We start from the raw sequence: 20,947 nt of genomic DNA on the forward strand, positions 1-20,947 counted from the left end.
AGTATGCACCTATATACAGCATACATATTATATTTATATGAGATGTATATCACACATTTTTTAAACACCTACTTGATTTTGCATTGATACATATTGATATACCAACATGATATTTTCCAAGAAAATATTGAATGTTGCTGAGCTATTATAAAAATTAATTTAATTCTTAAATAGGCATATCAATAAAAAATATTTTGTATAATATTATGTATACTAACACTTGTGTTTTCGTTTTATACCAACTCACGGGCTACTTGGCTTTGCAATTTAAACACTCACTAAACAGGATACAATTAATTGAATTAATAAAATATATTAACTTCTGTCAAACGATAGTGAAATAGAGTATTTACAATGTTACGCTGCTACAATGCGAATTCGGAATTAATATCAAATAATATTAAATTTAATGTTTACTTTTTTAGGTTGTAATAAAAATTAAATTTTTTAAAGGTAGACAAGAATACGTGGTTGGAGGATAAATATGATAATGAAAATAATATGATAACAGATAAGCTAATTTTATCAGTGTTCGACTTGCGTGATAAATAATAATCAATGATAAAATATAGTATGAGTAGCGACATGATCCGAATGAACTGACGATGGTTCGATTTATTACGGTTTTTAGTTTTTACCCGTTTACTTAATTTCTTTTTATTATTAACTGTGAAGTATTAGTTTAAGCTATAAGTTCTATTGAATTTCTGTACTAAATTATAGTACTAATTTTATTAGCAACTTGGTTAAACTTATTCATATACTTTTTTTAAATCTCTTGCGCTTAATATGTATTTATATACTTTTATATTTTAATCATCAGAGTTAAGTTTAGTTCCACAGCTAAGCTTTTTAGTTGACTTCATTGGAAAATATGGACTACTCAATACATTAATACATCTTAATTCAACAATTAAAAGAGTATTATTCTTCTGATGTGAGTGTTAACTATTAATAATTTGTACAAATAGTATATTAGGCGTACATAAATACCTATTTTAATATACTTAAGACTACTTAAGCTCATTAACTATGCATAAAATCTGATTGATTAAATTCTTTCTCGTGTTTCAAAGTAGTGTCTTGTGTTGTAGATAATATTTACATATACATTAAATAATAAATCTATTTACTAAGTTTTATGATAATACAAAATCATTATTACTTAGTTTATTTTATGAAACATCTATTTTATTAATTACAATGTGTAGTGTTAAGTATATAATTAATTCCTAAGTCTTAATTAAAGGGATTATATGTCTTACTTTTATTAAGTGTCTTAATTATAACCACACCCTTTGATTATATTCCAAATTTATAAATTTCATTATTCAATTTTCTTATTGAATTTAAAATTATTTATTGTACAAGAATTAAAAACTAGATAAAAGTTTTTATTTTGCTTTGATTGGTAACTAAGTTAAAAAAATTAAGAGGATGTCTCGCCCTCATGTATTGTCTCCGTCTTATACACGTACTACATAGTAAATTTTCGTTCACCAGTTTCAATAGTGTGCTTTTAGTTTTAATATTAGAGCGAATTGACCTATTATCAAACTTTTAGGTAAGAACGTTATCTGTGTTCTCTCATTGGCTTTATACGATATTTTAATTTTTAGGTGAGTTATGAGTATGAAATTATTAAATATTGGAAAATGATCATAATTCACTTAAAAATTAAAATATCGTAAAAAGCCAAAGAGTGAACACAGATAATGTTCTTACCTAAAAGTTTGATAATAGGTCAATTAACTCTAATATTAAAACTAAAAGCACACTATTGAAACTGGTGAACGAAAATTTACTATGTCGTACGTTTGTAACACAGAGACAACACATGCGGATGAAAGACCTCTTAATTTAATATTTTATAATCTTATTTTTTTTTTTTTTCAAGTACAAAAGTATAAAAGTACATTCATTATTAGAGTATTTTAATTTTTCCTCAAAAAATTAAAATACACATAATTTATCTTCAATAGAAGATGTTAATGTTAGAAAAATATTACCTCTGAGATAAAATTATATTTATATTCACATCCATCTTATTTCCCAAGTACAGTCAAAAACTATGTTGTGCAATATTAATTATACTCGTAAAATGATTTAATTTACCTAACTATAAAAATATAAACAAAGAACACTTAGTATATACTATTTATATAATTACATTTAATTACACTCTCTGGGGGTATCTCTGTCTTATAAGCGCACTGTATAGGAAATATGCATTCAGCATAATCAATTTGGTAGTATTAGTATAGTGAAACTTCCATATAACGAACTTTCATTTTATGAAATTTTCTGTTTAACGAAATATTTTTAAGAATTATGACCTTCATTGTTAATGAATACATAATTCTATTTAACGAATTCCTCCATATTACGAATTATTTTTGTTGCTTATTCAACTCCGTTATATTTTAAATACATATATATATATTATTATTATTATCGTGAATACTTGTTACTCAATTCTATTTTATTTATTTAATTATTTTTTTTTAGTGTTTTTTTGAAAAAATTATGTAAATGCTATAATACATATTGCTAAAGTATTGTATTGAGGGTAGTCACATTAAAATAAAATATTGAAATTATAACTATTTTATATAACTGCAACTCACAATTTAAATCTACTATAATATTATACACCAGCGGTTCCCAAACTGTGCTCCGCAATGGCTTATCAAGGGCTCCATTCGTAATACCATAATAAATTTACACAGAACACAGATAGATAAAAATTTATATTAAATATTTCTTGGGAAGAAACTTTTACTCAAAAAAGGCTCCAAGGCTAAGAAAGTATGGGAGTAAGTACCTCTGTTATACTATTCTTTTTATAAGTGTATAATAGTTAGTGGTTATATTTTAAGCATTGACAATAAAAATTCCTAGTCGATAACATTTTAAAGATTTTTAGGCAGTAACATTGATTTTTAGTCATATTTCAATCTTTACTTGTTTTTTGTTATTTATTAATTAAATTTTATTTACATAATTTATAAATTCTAAAATGTAGCATATAATACTTTTGTACTAAATATTTTAGTAAAAAAAAAAGAAATTTTGAGTATGAATAATAAATTCTAGTTTCAAATTGTTAAATCGTATTTTTAACTTTAGGATATTATAGGTAAATTGGATATCTATTTAAAATTAATTTGCAGTATTATTAATTACTGATACATAAATACTTAATTATTTGTTTTGTATAACCAAATATTTGATTAAATTTGTTACCATATTTCACCATAAAATTTTATTTTTCCATTAACAGCAATATATTGGAACTTATTTTTACCATGATAAGAATATGTTCATAGTGTAAACACTGTAAACTGTAAATAAGCTTAAAATTAATCTAAATATTTTATAAATTTAATTGAGTATAGAATATAATAATACATATACATAAACATAATAGTGATAAGTTTATATCCTCATGAGTTACAATTAATATATTTTTTTTATTACAAACTTACAACATAATAACTAAACATCAATAGAGCAAAATGTATCGTTGTTGTATATCTGATCTCGTTAAATTTAGAAATTCAAATATATAAAAAATATTATATCTGTTACAAATATTTGTAGGCCACTGTAATATCAATTTATAGAGAATATTTTCAAGCTTAATCTATTACTACAAAATTGATCCAAATATTTATGATTTTATATAATGTATCAATATTTAAATTTTAAACTATCATAAAAAAAAAATAGTTTGTGTTTTTGATATTTTTTTTTTTTTAATAAAAAAGCTTAAAAATTAAGGTATGGTTAGTCATTAAAGGTATTCTTATATCAATAAAAAAATATTCAAAATGTATAGTTATAATTTTTTTTATAAGCATTTAAAGTTCAAATGTTTAGGAATTTTTCAAAATTATGAAAATATATAAATTATTTTCTATTTAAAAATGCAGATATTTTAATTATAACACTCAAGATTTAAAAATGTAATATACTCATGAGTTTTTGTATCTAAAAAAAAAGTTTAACATAAAGCCATGTTATATGAGTGGTTTAATAATTTTCATGAATTTAGATATTTACATGTAAAATAATTATTTTATTGATATTCAATAAATATTACATCATAAACATTTGAAGCATAACACTATAACTTAAATTTTTATTTTTGGAACAGAAATAAATTTTTAAAATATTTACACTAATTTTAAGCTAGTCATTTAAATTTTCAAATTTTTGTTTATATTTTTTAAATATTGCTGATAAAAAATTAGTGCTCCTTGAAAAGCCAGAAAATTTAATACAAAATTGGAAAACGGCAAATTGTAATTAAAAACTCATAAAATATCCAATTTTAATAACTAAAGATTAAAAATTGAATATAATGATTCTTATGAACTTTTCTTACAAATCCCTAAAATCTCAACAACAAAAAACACAGTTTTTTCTTATAAACATTTCAAGTTTATAGTTTGTCGAAAATAAATATTTTATTGTTATTCAAAAACAAATAACCGCAGACTTGAAATTTTAACCAAATATTTATATTATCATTTTTTACCCATGATTAAATTTTTGACTTTTTTGTGTTTATGATAGGTATGAGAAATTATTGATTTTTTTATTTAAATCTTTTTTACTTAGTCAAAAGTTTCAACATTTATACAAGTTTTCTTATAAGTTATTATTACAACTATTTAAAAAATGATTAATTTTAAGATATTATTTATATATTTATATTAATATTTGGTGTTATGTGTTTTAACAAAAATGTTAATAACAATAATGTAATATAGATATATGGTATAAATATATATTATTAACAATATAATAAATTCATTATTTTTTGCAAAAATCAACAAAATATTAGCAAAAATAAATTATTTTAATAGCGATATAAAAAAACACAGTATTATGAAATATACTTCGTGATAATATAGTCTGATTGGCCGTCTTTTCCGCACAAAATTGTTTTTCGTAAATTATAATTATGTAACATTGAATGCACATTGTCCATTATTACAGTAACCCACTTGAATTTAATATAGTGTACAGCAGGGTGCAGAGTAGTAGGTACTCACTAATCTACCTTTTTTTTATTGTATGTACAATTGTATGTGTAAATATTTTTTTTTTTTTGCAAAAGTTAAGGTATATTAATATTATTTATATTTTTTTTGTGTTCTTCTTCTAAAATTTTAATTTAATGTTGTTGTAGTTAGATCAATGAACATCCGGCCCCCATTGTAAATGCTTAATAATCACGCATGGCTCTTATTCTCCCCTATTAGCTATATGCATAATAATGTATTATTCATATTATCTAAATCTAAAATATTACTACTTTTAAAATAAAAATCATACGAGCTATGTATTCAATTAATTTCATCAATAGATATGGATACGTTTGTAACTTGCTTATAGAAATGTAGCGCCTGGTGGAGTCCCTGATGCCAATGTGTGACGAGATGCAAGTGACACTAGAATTTTATTGTTTTATTCTCGTTCTGGTTTAGTCAGATTTAAAATGTTGTCATAAGTTGTACACAAATTATTAATAATACTATGATTGTGATGTATTATAACTCAATTTATTGAAAAAAATAATTTTAAATCGCACTAGTAGAGTCAATAAATTGGTAAGGTAACTTTTACGTATTTTATGCTGGACACGTCGACGCGATGAGCACTACATAACGTATTGACGTAGCGTTACGTAAGCATTCTATTTCCAACCGTAGGTATCGCCCACATATCATCCCTTTGTGCACATCAGTGTTAGTAATTAAAATTAGCTCCTTTAAATCAATAAACAGACAACAAACGATAGTATTTAGAGCTTAGTGCTATCTTCGTCTTACGTACACGTACACTCGACACCGTAACAAATCTGAGTTAAGCAGAATCTATTTTATGCTCTTTGCTAATATAGTAGAGTAAACTAACTTATTATTCAACTTGAATGTAAAAATATTATCCAGGGCAGGGGTGGGCAACTGGCGGGCCGCGAACCTATTTTATCTGGCCCGCGCTACATTTTCCAATTACATCATACAATTTCAAAGTCATTCGTCTATACTCTATGCAAAATTGAAATGCATATTTTGAATGACCTTTTTTTTGCTCTCTATACTCTGGCCCGCTAAATTTTAATTTTCTAAAAATTGGCCCTCTAATAACTTTCAGTTGCCCATCCCTGATCTAGGGCATCACGTAGGCTTTTATTGATATATTAATTTTAAATTGAGTATAGGTGTATAGCTATGTAAAATATTAAAACTTTAAAATGCCCATCACTCACTTTAAAATTAAAATATCTATAAAAGCCTATGTAATGCCCTAGATAATATTCTTGCCTTTAAATTTGATAATAGATCAAATTATACTTAAATAGTTAAATACTAAAGCAAACAGCATAAAATGAATTCTACTGAACGTAAATTTTATATAATTATACCATTGATTATAAATACGCATTACCGTTGTCATAAGTATAGGCTCACATAGTTCGCTTAATGGTTACAGAGTAGGTACGATAAAACCAAGTAGATCACTGATCAACTGTTAATTGTCAATACTCATCACTACTATAATTACGCGCCGACAGTGCTCTACAGCGTTACACGACATTTATCGTCCCGTCGAAAAACCACCCAGTGAGCAATCCACAGTATTATTATTTACAGTGGCGGCGCTAGGCGTGGGCGGTGTGGGCCATTGCCCACGGCCTCGCACCTCAAAGGGCCTCGCGTTCTAAAGGGCTTTATAATTAACCATAGAGAAATATGGGAGAAGTGTCTGTACAAAAGTGTATTGTTTTAAAAAATTTTAAATCTTAATATTTATTAAACAACTGTTGTTACTTAAAAAAATGTTTACTAAAAAAATTTAAAAAGGTCCTCTTTAAGTGTACTTCGCCCACATATAAATTTTACCTCGCCACGCCACTGATTATTTATAATCAATGTCTTACACACTAGTAAGTCGGAGACAACACATGCAAGTTTATTTATTTTTAAATATTCTTCGTAAATTTGTAAATAATAATTTATGATTATTTATTTATCATAGTAGTACAATTATTGAATTATATATTTATGTAACAATAATGTTACAGAATATTATTTAATTTTTAATATTTTAATATTTAATTGATTGTTTTGTTACAAAGTCTTTTGAAAGTAGGTATGATTAATGAGAGAAAAATATCTTGCTAAAAACTAGGTGAAATAATTTTAGTATATAACTGAAATTAATTTACGTGAAATAGACACTGCGCCACGGCGGTAACTGCTGGCAGCTTGTCACACAACCCGGTTTTTTAATTTTTTATAATATTGTGTCGTTACTCATTGTCATTGCTTTGGGTTTTGAGGAATCCATATCTCACGAAAACTAACGTTAATTTTCTTTACACACATAGACACAACACACGCAACTAGTCAAGTCTACAGAGAATTGCCTATACACAAATGGTCGTGCTGCAGTCCCCTAAACACATTATTAGAAGTTAACATTGTTGATTCATGTTATCATAATGTACAACTCTACTTAAGTCTTAATTTAATAAATCATTTTATAAATTTTATTAATTTTAATGGTCTAATTTATCATGTATTCATGTCTATATCATAATATTTTAATAGTATTTTTACAAATATGTAAATACTAAAAAACAATAAAGCTAGGTACCTACTTATATATATATATATATATATATATATATAAATATACAAAGGCAGTTGTTTTACATATTTTGACAAAGCAGATGTTGGGCTATGACACTTTTAAAAAAATAACATTTATTATTTTCTCTTTTATTCAATTATTAGTTAATTTTGTCTAGAAATTGGTCGCTTGTGTTGCTAGTCTATTTCAAATTTATTTTTTATTTATTTTTTTTTTTTTTAACTCAAAACGAGAAATTTGTCCTTTATGTCACTAAAATATTTAATCACTAGGTGCCTAGTAGATAATATATTCTTATTATTATTGTCATAAATTAATATATATTTTTTTTTTACAGTCAATTTTTAAGAAGTTGTATAGCTGTATAAATAATGGGCGGAAAAACTACAAAGTTATTTAGAAGCTCACCTCAACCAAGTACCAAAGATCAAACTGATAATAACTCTCCATATCACGAGCATCATAAAAACCATGATAACCATGACATCCAACTACCAGATGATCCAGTTGTGAAAAATCCTTTAAGTCCATTTGTATATTACAGGAAAGGGTGAGTAAAACTTTTTTTACCATTTAAATTATTGTAAAATTTATTCAATTTATTCTTCTTTATTAAAATCATAACTCAATTTAAAAAAATTAATTTAACAAGATTATAATTACAATTGAATAATAGCATAATGTTATATTGTATTATACTAATTAAAAAAAATAATAGATTGATACTTATTTTTACTACAGGTCAATGTATATCGATGAGGATGGTGATATTGCACATGAATTTTATGCAGAAACAAAAATAGGATCAAAATTAACTTTAAAACAAATCAGTAACCAGCATTTAAAACCTCAAGTAAGTTTGATTGGTTATTATAAAAAAATTCTTTATCTCATTTATCTAAATATTTTCAGCTTTTAAATAATGGTTATAAAACTTGGAGTTTAAACAGAGCAATTAGTTAAAAGTTATAATTAGTTAAATAATTTTTTCTAATCTTGATTTATCGTATATTTTTCTTTCTTTAAGATGTTATTAATTTTTTTTATTATTATTAAAATATAAAATGTACAGAATGTACAAAAAATATATATATATTAAACAAATAAGTTCAGAGAATATACAAAAAAAAGGAACTGAAAATTAGGAGCGGGGAAGCTATCTAGTGATAGGACCCTTAAATATAATATATAAAAATATGTAAGTTCATGAGATTTTAACTATAACACTTGTAGATTGATGATAATAATAATAATATTTGGTAATTAAATTCAGTTTTTACACATAGTCATAGTATGTAGTGTTTATGGTGGCAGGTATGTGTAAACATCAATTTTAGTATTTTGTCATACATATATATACTTCAGATTGTTTTTATTCTTTTTTATATGAATACTATAGAAAATAAAAATCATCAACATGAAAAAACGTCATAGTTTTAATTTATGGATATTAAATATTATGAGATCAGTAAATTTCTCTTATATTAATACATTTTTTTATTTACAGGGAGATGTACCTTTAGATGTACCGTGCTTGAGAAACGATTATCCAGTTATCTTATTGGACCAAAACAGAATAAAGGAATGATTAGTTTCACATAAAAACATTATTGAGTATAAAAACATAATCGTTCCTATGATATTGTTCTTTTTCCCGTTTATTAAAATTTTAAGTTTTATTAATTGCTACAAAATAAATATTACAATTTGCATCCAGTTTAATCAATAATAAGTGTAGAATATGAAATACTTATCTTGGTGTACTGGTTGCGGTAAATGTCTACTTATTATTTGTAACATCAGCATTTATGTATAAACTAAAATACTTAATTTAACTGAATAAATTTATGAAATAATTACTCCCATACTTGTGTTCCATATATAATTGATTGTACTAGATTATTGAATTGAATTTAGTTGAAAATTGTATATCAATTGATTTTTACTTGTTTAATTAAATATGTAACAAGCAAGTGGGATGTCACTTTGTCTAAATTAAAAATACCATACATAATGCTTATGATGTATTTTTTGTAGATAAATTATGACTGACAAAATAACTATTAATATTATACCGAATAAGTTTATTCATTAATTAAAAACATAGATATCCAAAAATAAAATGTAGTTAAAAAACTTAATAAATACTGCAAGAATTCTTTAAATAATTATTCTTATCACATCAGTTATATTAAAATTAAAATATACTTATTTCATTTTTTATAATAAAACTAATTTTAATCTATTTGTTTGATATGTTAAGAAAAGATCAATGGTCTTCACTGATTTAACCAATAAACAATATTTCTAATATTAACAGTTCATTATAATTTTCGATGTTTGCCATTTAAAATTATTATTGGCTAAAAGAAACAATTACCCACACAATTAATATGATATTTATATTATTAGATGGATTTAATATTATAATTTTAGTCATTTTTCTTACATTTAAATGTTTTATACATTTAAATAGTCCATTATTGTTGTGTTTGTTTGTCTTAGGTATATAAGTAAAGTAATTTTATTGTTTTGTGTTTTTTTTTTTTTGAAAATCTTACATTATACTGTAATTTTATGATAGATTATTATTTTGAATTGATATAGCTTGATACTTAATTATTATAATTTATCATAGATTTGTTTTCATTTAAAACAACATTTATCGAAAGGTTGTAATGTAAGCATGTATTTGTTTAATTTTAACAGTTAATAAATATTGTTTTTACTATCACTGTTTTATATTACATATTATACTAAAGTTTAAGTTGAGAACAAAAGTCTCATTTTATTACATATGATTTTAATATTTGATATGTGCATTGTTTATCTACTTTATATTTATAAATTTATTAACAGTATTCTTATTGATTTTACATTACTGTACTCAATATTACTTGTAATAAATTAATTAAATTTGATGATTTGTATTTGATTAAATTTGGTTATTTCCAAGTTGTTAACTTTTTCCAATTGCCATAATAATTTGAATAATCATACCATTTACGTAACAGGTTTGAGATAAAATTGTAGGTAATTGCTGCAGATCACTTGTATTTTAATTACCTTGTGCATATGAAAATCAGAAGATAACATTTATATGATTAAATATTACATGGTTTTATTACTTGTTCCAACAAGTTTTAGTATCTTCTAAGACTTTCTACTCTCATTACATTTAATGAAAAATATTAAAAATCAAAAATTTAGATAATTAAGAAATAACCAGTAATCACAAAAAAATAAACAAAAAACTTCATCTTTGAAATGTATTTGAAAATAATTGAAATATTTTGACAACATTGAAATGATATAAAAACAGTAATACACGAAAACAGTGATCTGGATTGTGACACAGTAATCTATCCTTTAGTTGTAGATCTGTGTTTATTCATTATAAATACACCCAAAAGACTTAATTAATTTCCATCATTGTTTCGTTGTTTCTATTGGTTACAATCATAAATACTGAAGTACTTACAATTATATTGCTTAATTTGATATCAAGTCTTATTCAGTATACATTATGTGGAATATTGAATAATTTGTAGTATTAATATCTGAATTTAATCTTCATCAATGAGTGACACCGTGACAGATAATATAAAGTATAATAATTTAACTATGTATATTGTATAATGTATAATGTACAAATATACTATTTTTGCAGTAGTAGAGATGCCCAACCTTTTTTCTCTGGTGGGCCACATTGCCAAAATCGAATTAATCAATAAATATATGTATTTAAATTGTTTAATGCTAATACGAATTTTATATTATAGTAGGTAAGCATAATATTGTAAAGGGGCAGCTATAAGCAACCTATTGTACGTGGATGGTATATTTTCTTATCAATGGTTTTGTTTTAGTAGCTCAATAAATTGCTAATTTTACATAATCACACATTCACACCCGTTTGTGCCAGTTAAAGTTTATTTTAATCATTTTGACGTAAAAAAAAAATAATTTTATCAAATATCTAATAGGTATCAATAAAAATTCGAAATCAACAAAATATGATTATTTATCTTATAATTATAAATAATGATTAAAAATTATTTGTCATTATTTAATAAATAATATGTAATTTTATGATGCTTTATAAAGTATTAGTATTATATGATTTGTACTTTGTATTTAATTATTATGTCAAGTAATAATTGGTAGTGTATACAGTAGATCATTTTTATTTCTTTTAGGCGTTATTGCCTTCTTGACTTCTCATAAAAAATATGATTGAATCCGAAGACGCTCAATTTAATGGATCTGTAAGTACAATACCTACCTAATTTATGTTTTATTCTTAATTTCATAGATAATTAAAAATATTTTATGTTAGTGGTTCATTTCACATGTACATTACAGTGTATTATAATCATAATGATGGGATATACCATTTACCTAATTTTTGTATACTCATATGACATATCTCATAACATCAAATATATCTTAGTTATTAGCATGCTGCAGTATACGTATTTGTTTTATATTTTATAAATTTCTGGGTTAAATTTTTATTTACTGTGAATTTTCTAATGAATCACAAATAAAATAATATTTTAAAATATAGTAAACCTACTGTGTTTTATACAAATAAATAAAAATTAATTAAAAACAAAACAGTTATTGGCACTATAATCACTCTAACCAATAATTGTGCTTATTTACCTAGCTCAACATCTGTAAAGCCTTTAAAAAATATCATATGTAACCAGTACCTTTATAAATAAAAGATAAAGGATAATTAATATTTATGAGTGCTGACATTTTAGTGGTGTATACTAGTGAATAAATCAAATTCAATATTCTTAATTAATAAAAAAAAAAATAGCAATTTAATCTCTTGCTTTTTAATAAATAATTTATTTAAAATAAATAACATAATAGATGTAAATTATACCTATATCTATAATCTATACTGTGTTTACTAATTTTATTGTACTAATTACATTACATAAAGAACTTTCTTATGAAAAAAATAGGTTCCTTTTCAGTATTTTTAGAGAAAAATTTTATTCTTACCTATCTGTAATTACCTAAATAATAATTAATAACTTCTATCAATGGTTAGATATGTAGAGAGCCAGGAGGTAGGTAATATATACATATTTTATAATAATTTTTAGAAACCTTAATGTGGCATCTCCTAAGAAATGAAAATGGGCAATAAAAAGTTTTAAAAGAGTTAAAAACTATATGGAACAGAACATTTTTTTCTCAAGTTCTTGTTACTCCTAATTCTTTGGCATATTGAATTTAATTGGTTAAACTTCTTCATAAACTTTAAAACTATGTTTTTCGATTGATGTCAAAGAAAGTTTTGTTTTTAGGTTCTAGAACTTTGATTCAATAAATTATTTTTAGTTATAATTTTGTATTAATTTATATTTTATATTGTACCTACTATCAAACTTGTATTGTACTATTAAATATTTTCCTTCAGATATATCATTAAATAAACAAACATGCATTGTTATTAGCTATACAATCAAATATCAGATTAAATATAGTTTTTAACGTAAACATTTTTTATTTAGAGTAGTTGGAAAAAACTCAAAAAACGTCCCCGTCAATTTCAAGAAAAATGGAATACTCTTGCTATTTTTAAAGATGACAAAATACTTTTAATGAAGTTTGATAATCCGGTAAAATTTTTAGTTTTTAAAATGTATATATATATTTTTAATTTTTTTCTTTTGTAACAATTTTAAATCTAGTATTTAATTACATAGGAGTAGATTTATATTAGATAATTTGGTAAGTAAATAAATTCTGTATATTATTATAATCCAGTACATACCTTTTATAATCTATTACATATTGTGATTTTTTAAGGCTTTCAATCAATCTGAAACCGATATTGCCGATAAAAATCAAAATTACAACATTAAAAAGGTGAGTTGTTTCTAAAAATTTATAATATTAGCTAATTATTATTATCATTACTGGTTCATATATTTACATATATAAAAACTTAGTTTCTTAGAAACCATTTCTTACTTAATTATATTTTATATTTATTTACTATTGATTTGGTTATTAGTAAGTGCATTAAGTAAGTTATAAGCAATAATGTAATTTATGATTAAATAATAATGTTGATATCTGTATGACCCATGTAAACACTTAGTAAAGAATTGTTTAAATAATTTTGTTAGTAATTGAGAGTAAAACCCTATACAGTGTCAAACAATAAAATCTTAGGATCATCTATATTAAAATGTTCTTAGACCTTATTCTGCCCAATGATTAAGCTATAAATGCATCATATCATTGTAGAGCTTGATTTGAATATTTATATTTATCAATACATTTTTTAATAATGTAGAAAATGTTTTAAAATTGTTTTCAGTGTTTTATAATTATCATGAAAACACTGAAAACTAAAAATTTTAAATTATTACAGTTATGAATATTGAAGTAAAAAAAGGAGTTTAGATAAAACATCTAGATTGGACAAATCTAGGGAGGTTAAAGAATAAAGAATGTAACAAAATATTACCATATATTATTATATACATTTAATTATCTAAAAATAAAATTAGACAACTCATAAGCATTGTATAAGCCTGGCTCTGGTTAAAAATAGTACACTGCTTGCAGATAATATATTAGTAAATTATAGTTTCTAATAACATGCCTATATATTTTGAACATAATATAAGGTTTAGCAATTTAAGTTTAAATTGCAATTTATTGTAATCTATGTATTTGTTAAGAATAATATTAATTTTTAATAATCAAGGAAATTGAAGATATTAATTCTAATATTCAAACAAATGGTGTATGTGGACCTTATAAACATTTTGTGGATTCAAGTAATATTGACTTCTCTTCGGACATCCTTGATACTTTCAGAAAATCATACAAAATTAAAACATAATTTAATGTAAATATTAACAAATGTTTTTATGTATACTAAATTTAAGTACAATATTATTTTATGTGTTTAGAAATGAATATTGGGAATTAGCTGCTCAAGGAGAACGAGAGACGCCATTGCAAAAATATTATAGATTGAAGTTTGAAACCGAGGACTTGTTGATACAAGAATCCATTTTTCAAGTAGTTAGTGTTCAGTTGACATACTTTAGGAAATTACAGTGTTCTATAAGTTTATTACAATATTGGGAACTCGCGTCGTATGCTATCTACATGAAAAATGTATCTACCAAAATTGTGTGTTGGCGTTGTATGTTATCTACAATTTTTCCACCCCGCAATTTGTAGATTGTTGGTGTCGTCTGTGCATCTAGACATTAATTACATTAAAGAACTCTTTTTCATGTCTTCAAAAAACTGGTCAAAAAGATTCTTTGATGCATTGAGTGAACGTCACCACTCTTCCATCAACTGCCGTTCCAATAAGTTAGTGGCACCACGTGTTTTTATGCCATATTTTATTTTGAATTAACTTTTTGGCATACTTTAGCAGTGGGTAAGACACCACATTGTTTTAAAAAATTGGTGCAAGATTCATCATTGTAAATAACATGTCTATAAAAGTCAATAAAATGTTCCATTTTGATTTAACAAAAAATAATTACATAAATAATTTAATAAAATAATTTAATTTGAAAATAATTTAAGCATACACCACTTTTACAAAAGTCATATGTCTACTAGCTATGATATGTGTAAAGTGTAGACTGTAGAGTGTATTATTGATGTTTATAATTATACGGTTACACCTGCAATATTAGTCTCCGTACAAAGTATTAAGTAGATATCAACCGAAAGGTAGATAACATATAACGCGATCAAAGTTCAGGTAGATAGCATACGACGCGAGTTCCCAATATTGATAATAAAACAAATTATTTTTTTGAACATTGCATATTTTAAATGACTAAAACATTTTGAAGAAATCATGAAAAACTAATAGTAATTAGTAAATAATGAAATATATGTGACTTTTAAACAAAATATTAAAACAATTTGAGTAAATCTATTTAGAATCCATTATGTAATGTTAAGTTTTAAATTGCTTTAAATTAATGGCCTTTCAGTATTTGTTTTATTTTTATTAAATTATAGGCAAACCAATGATGGTAATGTATTCTTACAAAAATTATTCATTGGTTTTAAGAAATACATAAACTTTTTATTTAGCTGCAGGAAGTGCATGTATTATAACAAAAAGTTAAAAAAAAGAACTTGAATTATTATTATAAAATTTTATTGTTACATCTTATTTATCAAATTTTAAATTATCATTGAACTATGTATGTAAATATTATTTATAATTAATGATAGAATACAGATACTATATACATAAAACAAATAAAAATAACCATCAATGATAGTTCATGAATAGATAGTAATAACCAAATTATAATAGGTAGAATTTATTTTAAGGTGGATGAAAATGATCATAATGAAAAGCTATGGGCTAGTATTAGATTTCAGATACAAAAACTATTAAACAAATTGTCTAGTGTTGATGGACATTTTAAACTTTTAGAAAGTTATAAAACCACTATAACATTTAATTTACAGTAAGTTATTCTAAATTTAATTTGTTTAAGAATATTATAAATCTAGATGTTATTTTTTAATGACTTTCTCATTTATTAGTTAATATAATTTATTATATTTTAAATGTACTACTGTTTGATTGTATACTGATTTGTCTTTGGTTGCTTTTTAATATTATATTTTCATTTTTCAGGAACTTCATTATTACTAAATTTTTAGAAAATCGTCTAAGTGGTATTGATAAAGAACAGCCCATTTTTATTAATAATATGTCCAAACTTTTGAATATTAAAGTAACATTAAAAGATTTAAAACCTAGCACATTAAAAACTGTACAATTACTTCAAATATCTCGATTAGAAGAACGTTTACAAAAACTAGAAGAAATTATTGGATCTGAAAAATCAATTTTGGTAAGAGGTATAAAAGTAAATAAAATATTAATAATTTAGACTATATAATTATTGATTTTTGAATAATTTTTTATAATTTATTTTTTGAGATAGTTTAAACTTTTTTTTTAATAAGAATTTTAAAAGCATAAAATTTTGTTTATATTTAACATAACATTGTATGGTAATTTATTATTATACTAATACATTTTATTCTAGACATAAAAAACAAATCAATAATTTCAAATTAGCTGTTATATCTATTATGAATAGGTTATATATTTTAAAAATCATTATAAAATACTACTATTTTTAGAGAAAAAAATAAATATTCTATACAGAATTCTATTCATAAAAGTTTATATTTCATACTAAGGTCTTTTTTTTTTTAGAAAAATAATAATTGAAGTAGAAAATATATTATGTATAAAATCAATTTATAAAACAATCATATATTATAAAAAATTATACTATTATAAAAGTGTAGAGACACTGAAAATAAAATTTTATTTTAATACATTAACAAATTGCCATCACAAGTATTTTTTTTTTAAAGTTTCAAATAGATGTTTATGATCTAAAATCATTTTCCAAATATTAACAACAGAACTTAAAATGAAAATATATTTGCTATATTCTACATGTGTAACTCATGAGAGACAGATATTGCAAAACTTGGTATGACAATCTTTAATGTATCAATTTAAAACTATGACAGTTTTTAAAATTACAAATTACAGTTGACTATCACTGATCGGGGAGGGGGAGTCAGTTGTCATCATTAATACCTATTGTTTCATGTATATTAGTACATTATCGCCTCTTGTTTTAACTATTAATATATTTTACAGATGCGCTTAGCTGGTATAAATAACAATGTGGGATTGGTTTGAAGCAGTTAGCGTGTTGAAGGGATTGTCCAAACTAATTTTACCTCAAATTAATCTAATTGAATCCAGAGCTATTTACTTGCTACCAAAGATACAAGAAATTACTTCAAAACAAGTTGATCAAAGGTTAGAAGTAGATAAGAAAACAAATAAACTCTATGAAACTATTGTAAGAGCAAGAGAAGAATCAAATTTGTTACCCTATGTTATACAAAGAATGAACATTTTAGATATTTTTCGTCATAAAGGTAAAATATGAACATTTACTTAATAATAATTTATACATCCACTTTTTAATGGTTCATTAGTCAGATTTGTTGAATACATTTTAAATATTATTTATAAAGAAATGTTTTAATTGTACAAACTAAAAAATTAATTAAATATGAATGATATTACAGTTAAGGTTTAAAACTTAAATTTAGAGTACATAATTATAATTTAAAAATTAATTTTTGTACAAATCTATTTGATTTACACCGTTATATTTAACTATTTTGTGTTTATTATTAATTTAAAAATTGTAAATGGCTTATAAAAATTTAATATCAATAATTTGTTTTAGTTAAGACATTTTCCGTAACAATGAACAATCTTAATATTGAATACTCAGAAACTTCTAAAATTCTCAAGAAAAATGAACTATTACTTAATAATATTGAAACACATATACCTAAACATTTAACAAGTGTAGTTTCCAATTTGCAATCTTTAAATGCTCAAATAAAAGTGTTTGCTAATCGATTGAAAAATATTGAAGTGTAGTAAAATAGTAAAACTGTACAAAATTATATACATTTATTTCTTTGCAATTTTAATGCTTTTATTTATTTTAATTGTAATAATAATAAAATATATTATGTATAATAATATAATTTTATATTCTTATATTTGAAAAATGTGGTAGTAACACATATAAATATAATAATTATCCTACTGATATTTTATATATTTGTTATCTAAATAAATAATAAATATACAGATGTTTAATATAATATTGACAATATCATATTTATTTAACTAGTAAGTCTTATTTGGAGTATGAAAACAGTAATTGGAATATTAAAAATCTGTTGTCTCCTGACTTTGCTCCAATATTTAACATTTGTAATTTGTATTTTACAAATTATTGTGTTTCAAAAAAAAACTGGGGGAAATTTTCTTCTGAGAGGTAGGTCTCGAGTACATCTTTTAATTAAGACTGGGTATTTGTAATGAACTATTGAATTCATTGGTATATAATTGTACACGAATAACGATTCTGTGCAGAAATAGTGTGTCCTGCTTAGCTACTATAGCTATTTTATAACCATTAATAATTAATTATTTTATTAATGACATTGTATGTTGATCTAACTTTTATCAAAACCATATTATGTAATATAATTATAATATTATATCAATATCATGTTTTCATCATTCGTGTATTCTAGTGGTATACTATTATAAAACTAATGTGATTGTATTGAATAGAGCTTACAATGCTTTCATAGATGAATGTTGCTTAAAATTAAAAATTATGTTCAATATTTAAGTCAAGATTTATAAAATAAATATTTGTATAATTATTATAAATATATGATAAGATAGAATAACAGAAGCATAGATATTTAACCAATACTACAAATTTGTGTTTATAAATACACACTTAAATGTAATTAGGAAAATTAAAATAAGTTACATAAATATATATAAAAAAAAACATAATATATGATACTCAAAAGTCTTCCAAGGCATTTATGCACTAATTATATTATTTATCAATATAACTTAAAACAAGGAACTTATCAAAAATAAAACAATAAATAAAATGTATACTTTAGTGCATAAACTATTAGAAAATATCATGTTAATATGTTGCTAACAAACAATTTATCATAAAATATAATACAAACTTTCTGGATAGCACAGTGAAATTTTAAAATGATGAATTATAAGAATACGCGTAGGAAAGATTTTACCGCAAATATCACACTCGAATCTCTCTGATAGATTATTAATTGTATTCTGTTCTTTGTTGCATATTATTCTATCTGACTCAGATTTGTTGTTATTTTTAATGTTTTCTTTTGATTGGAAATCGACAGCTTCACCTTTTTTTTAATTCTGCTATTGATGAAAGAGGTAATTCATTATTCTGGTTATTTACTTCTGTTTGGTTGTCAACAGTTTTACAGTTTTTTAATCCACCATTTCCAATCTCATGATTAATTGGACACAAGAAATCTGCTATTGATGAAAGAGGTAATTCGTTATCCTGTTTAATGTCAAGTTCGATTTGATAATCAACTGTTTCATATTTTTGAGGTCTGTGTTTTTTTATTTCATAGTTATAAGTGGGCCGTTTAAAATCTGCTATAAATAGATAAGATGATTTGTTATCCTGTTTTTCTTGACAGTCAATAGTTTTTACATTTTTGTGCTTTCATTTTATTAATTTCATGATTATCAAATAGGTGTCCAAAATCTGATATTGATGAAAGAGGTAATTCATTATCCAAATCACTGTAATTTAAACATAATATTAAATAAGTAATGATTAAATATCTGAAATTTTAAAAGAAACAACATTTGTAGAGAAGATTATGTATACATTTTTCACCTTTTTGTTTTTTTCACTAAGTATATGATTGCTAAGAGACAACAATTTTTGTATTTGAAAGTATCTATATTCTTTTTTCTGTTTTATTTAATCGTTAACTATTATACATCTGTTATAACTAAAATATTTTACTTTTGAGACAATTATCTTTTACATTATAATTATGGTTTTATCTATTGTATTTATAGACAACATAAAGCTATATTAAACATTTTGTATGATACCATGAAACATGTTAAATGTTGCTGATAAAAGAGAACAATTAACTAACTGTAAATTGACTCACTTAACTATTTAAGAAACTTAAGTTTAAATAGCACCCTCAAATTGGAAATTAAGCTTTTAACTTACTCTTCAAGATCAGATAAATCGTTCAGATTGTTTCTCCATTTTACTTTATTATGATTATTCACAGTTGAATTAAACGCCATAACTTAATGAATGTATATTTAGATGATCTAAAATATAAAAATAAATTTATTTTTAAGTAATCCAATTTTTATACAACATATATTAACATAACGTAAGTCTTTCGAATAATCGAAATGACAATACTGATCAAATAAAAAGTAAGTAATTATTAAACATATAAAGCGTTCTAGGTATCTACTTTTTTATTTAATAAAAACATATTATTTGCAAATAATTAGTTAATTAAAAATATTTTGTTTTATAAAGCTTACATAAAACTGAAATGTTCTTGAAAATAATAAAATTATTTAGAAGCTCCGATCATCAATATTTTATTATTAGGATATTACTAAAATTTAACATTTACAAGAAAGAATGTTTTTTCAACAACAACTGACCACAAGCCAGCTGTGCATCATAGTGTATTAATTATAACAGAGCAATGATGAGTCATAACAAAAAGCATTACCTAACTGTGCAATGATAGTCTGTAATCAATTGAA

General features: G+C 23.5%; 2 protein-coding genes and 1 pseudogene across 2 annotated transcripts; 2 read left to right on the forward strand and 1 right to left on the reverse strand.

The window, feature by feature from the left end:
• Positions 1–567: 567 nt before the first annotated feature.
• LOC132927492 (tumor suppressor candidate 2-like) lies at positions 568–10,592 on the forward strand. The gene is made up of 4 exons (XM_060992030.1): positions 568–937; positions 8,009–8,221; positions 8,413–8,524; positions 9,179–10,592. The coding sequence occupies exons 2-4, from the start codon at positions 8,043–8,045 to the stop codon at positions 9,257–9,259; spliced, it is 372 nt and encodes a 123-aa protein (XP_060848013.1). The 5' UTR covers positions 568–937; positions 8,009–8,042; the 3' UTR covers positions 9,260–10,592.
• Positions 10,593–11,900: 1,308 nt separating this feature from the next.
• Positions 11,901–18,200, forward strand: LOC132926588 (dynactin subunit 2-like). Its single transcript, XM_060990956.1, is given in 10 exon segments — positions 11,901–11,939; positions 13,209–13,316; positions 13,507–13,566; positions 14,417–14,548; positions 14,614–14,739; positions 16,030–16,169; positions 16,343–16,562; positions 17,393–17,431; positions 17,433–17,679; positions 17,997–18,200. Coding segments are annotated over 10 exon segments (1,308 nt in total). The 5' UTR covers positions 11,901–11,903; the 3' UTR covers positions 18,197–18,200.
• Positions 18,201–19,306: 1,106 nt separating this feature from the next.
• Positions 19,307–20,474, reverse strand: LOC132924805 (uncharacterized; annotated as a pseudogene).
• Positions 20,475–20,947: the final 473 nt, after the last annotated feature.

This window comes from Rhopalosiphum padi, chromosome 3, assembly GCF_020882245.1.
Source record: "Rhopalosiphum padi isolate XX-2018 chromosome 3, ASM2088224v1, whole genome shotgun sequence".
NCBI lineage: Eukaryota > Metazoa > Arthropoda > Insecta > Hemiptera > Aphididae > Rhopalosiphum > Rhopalosiphum padi.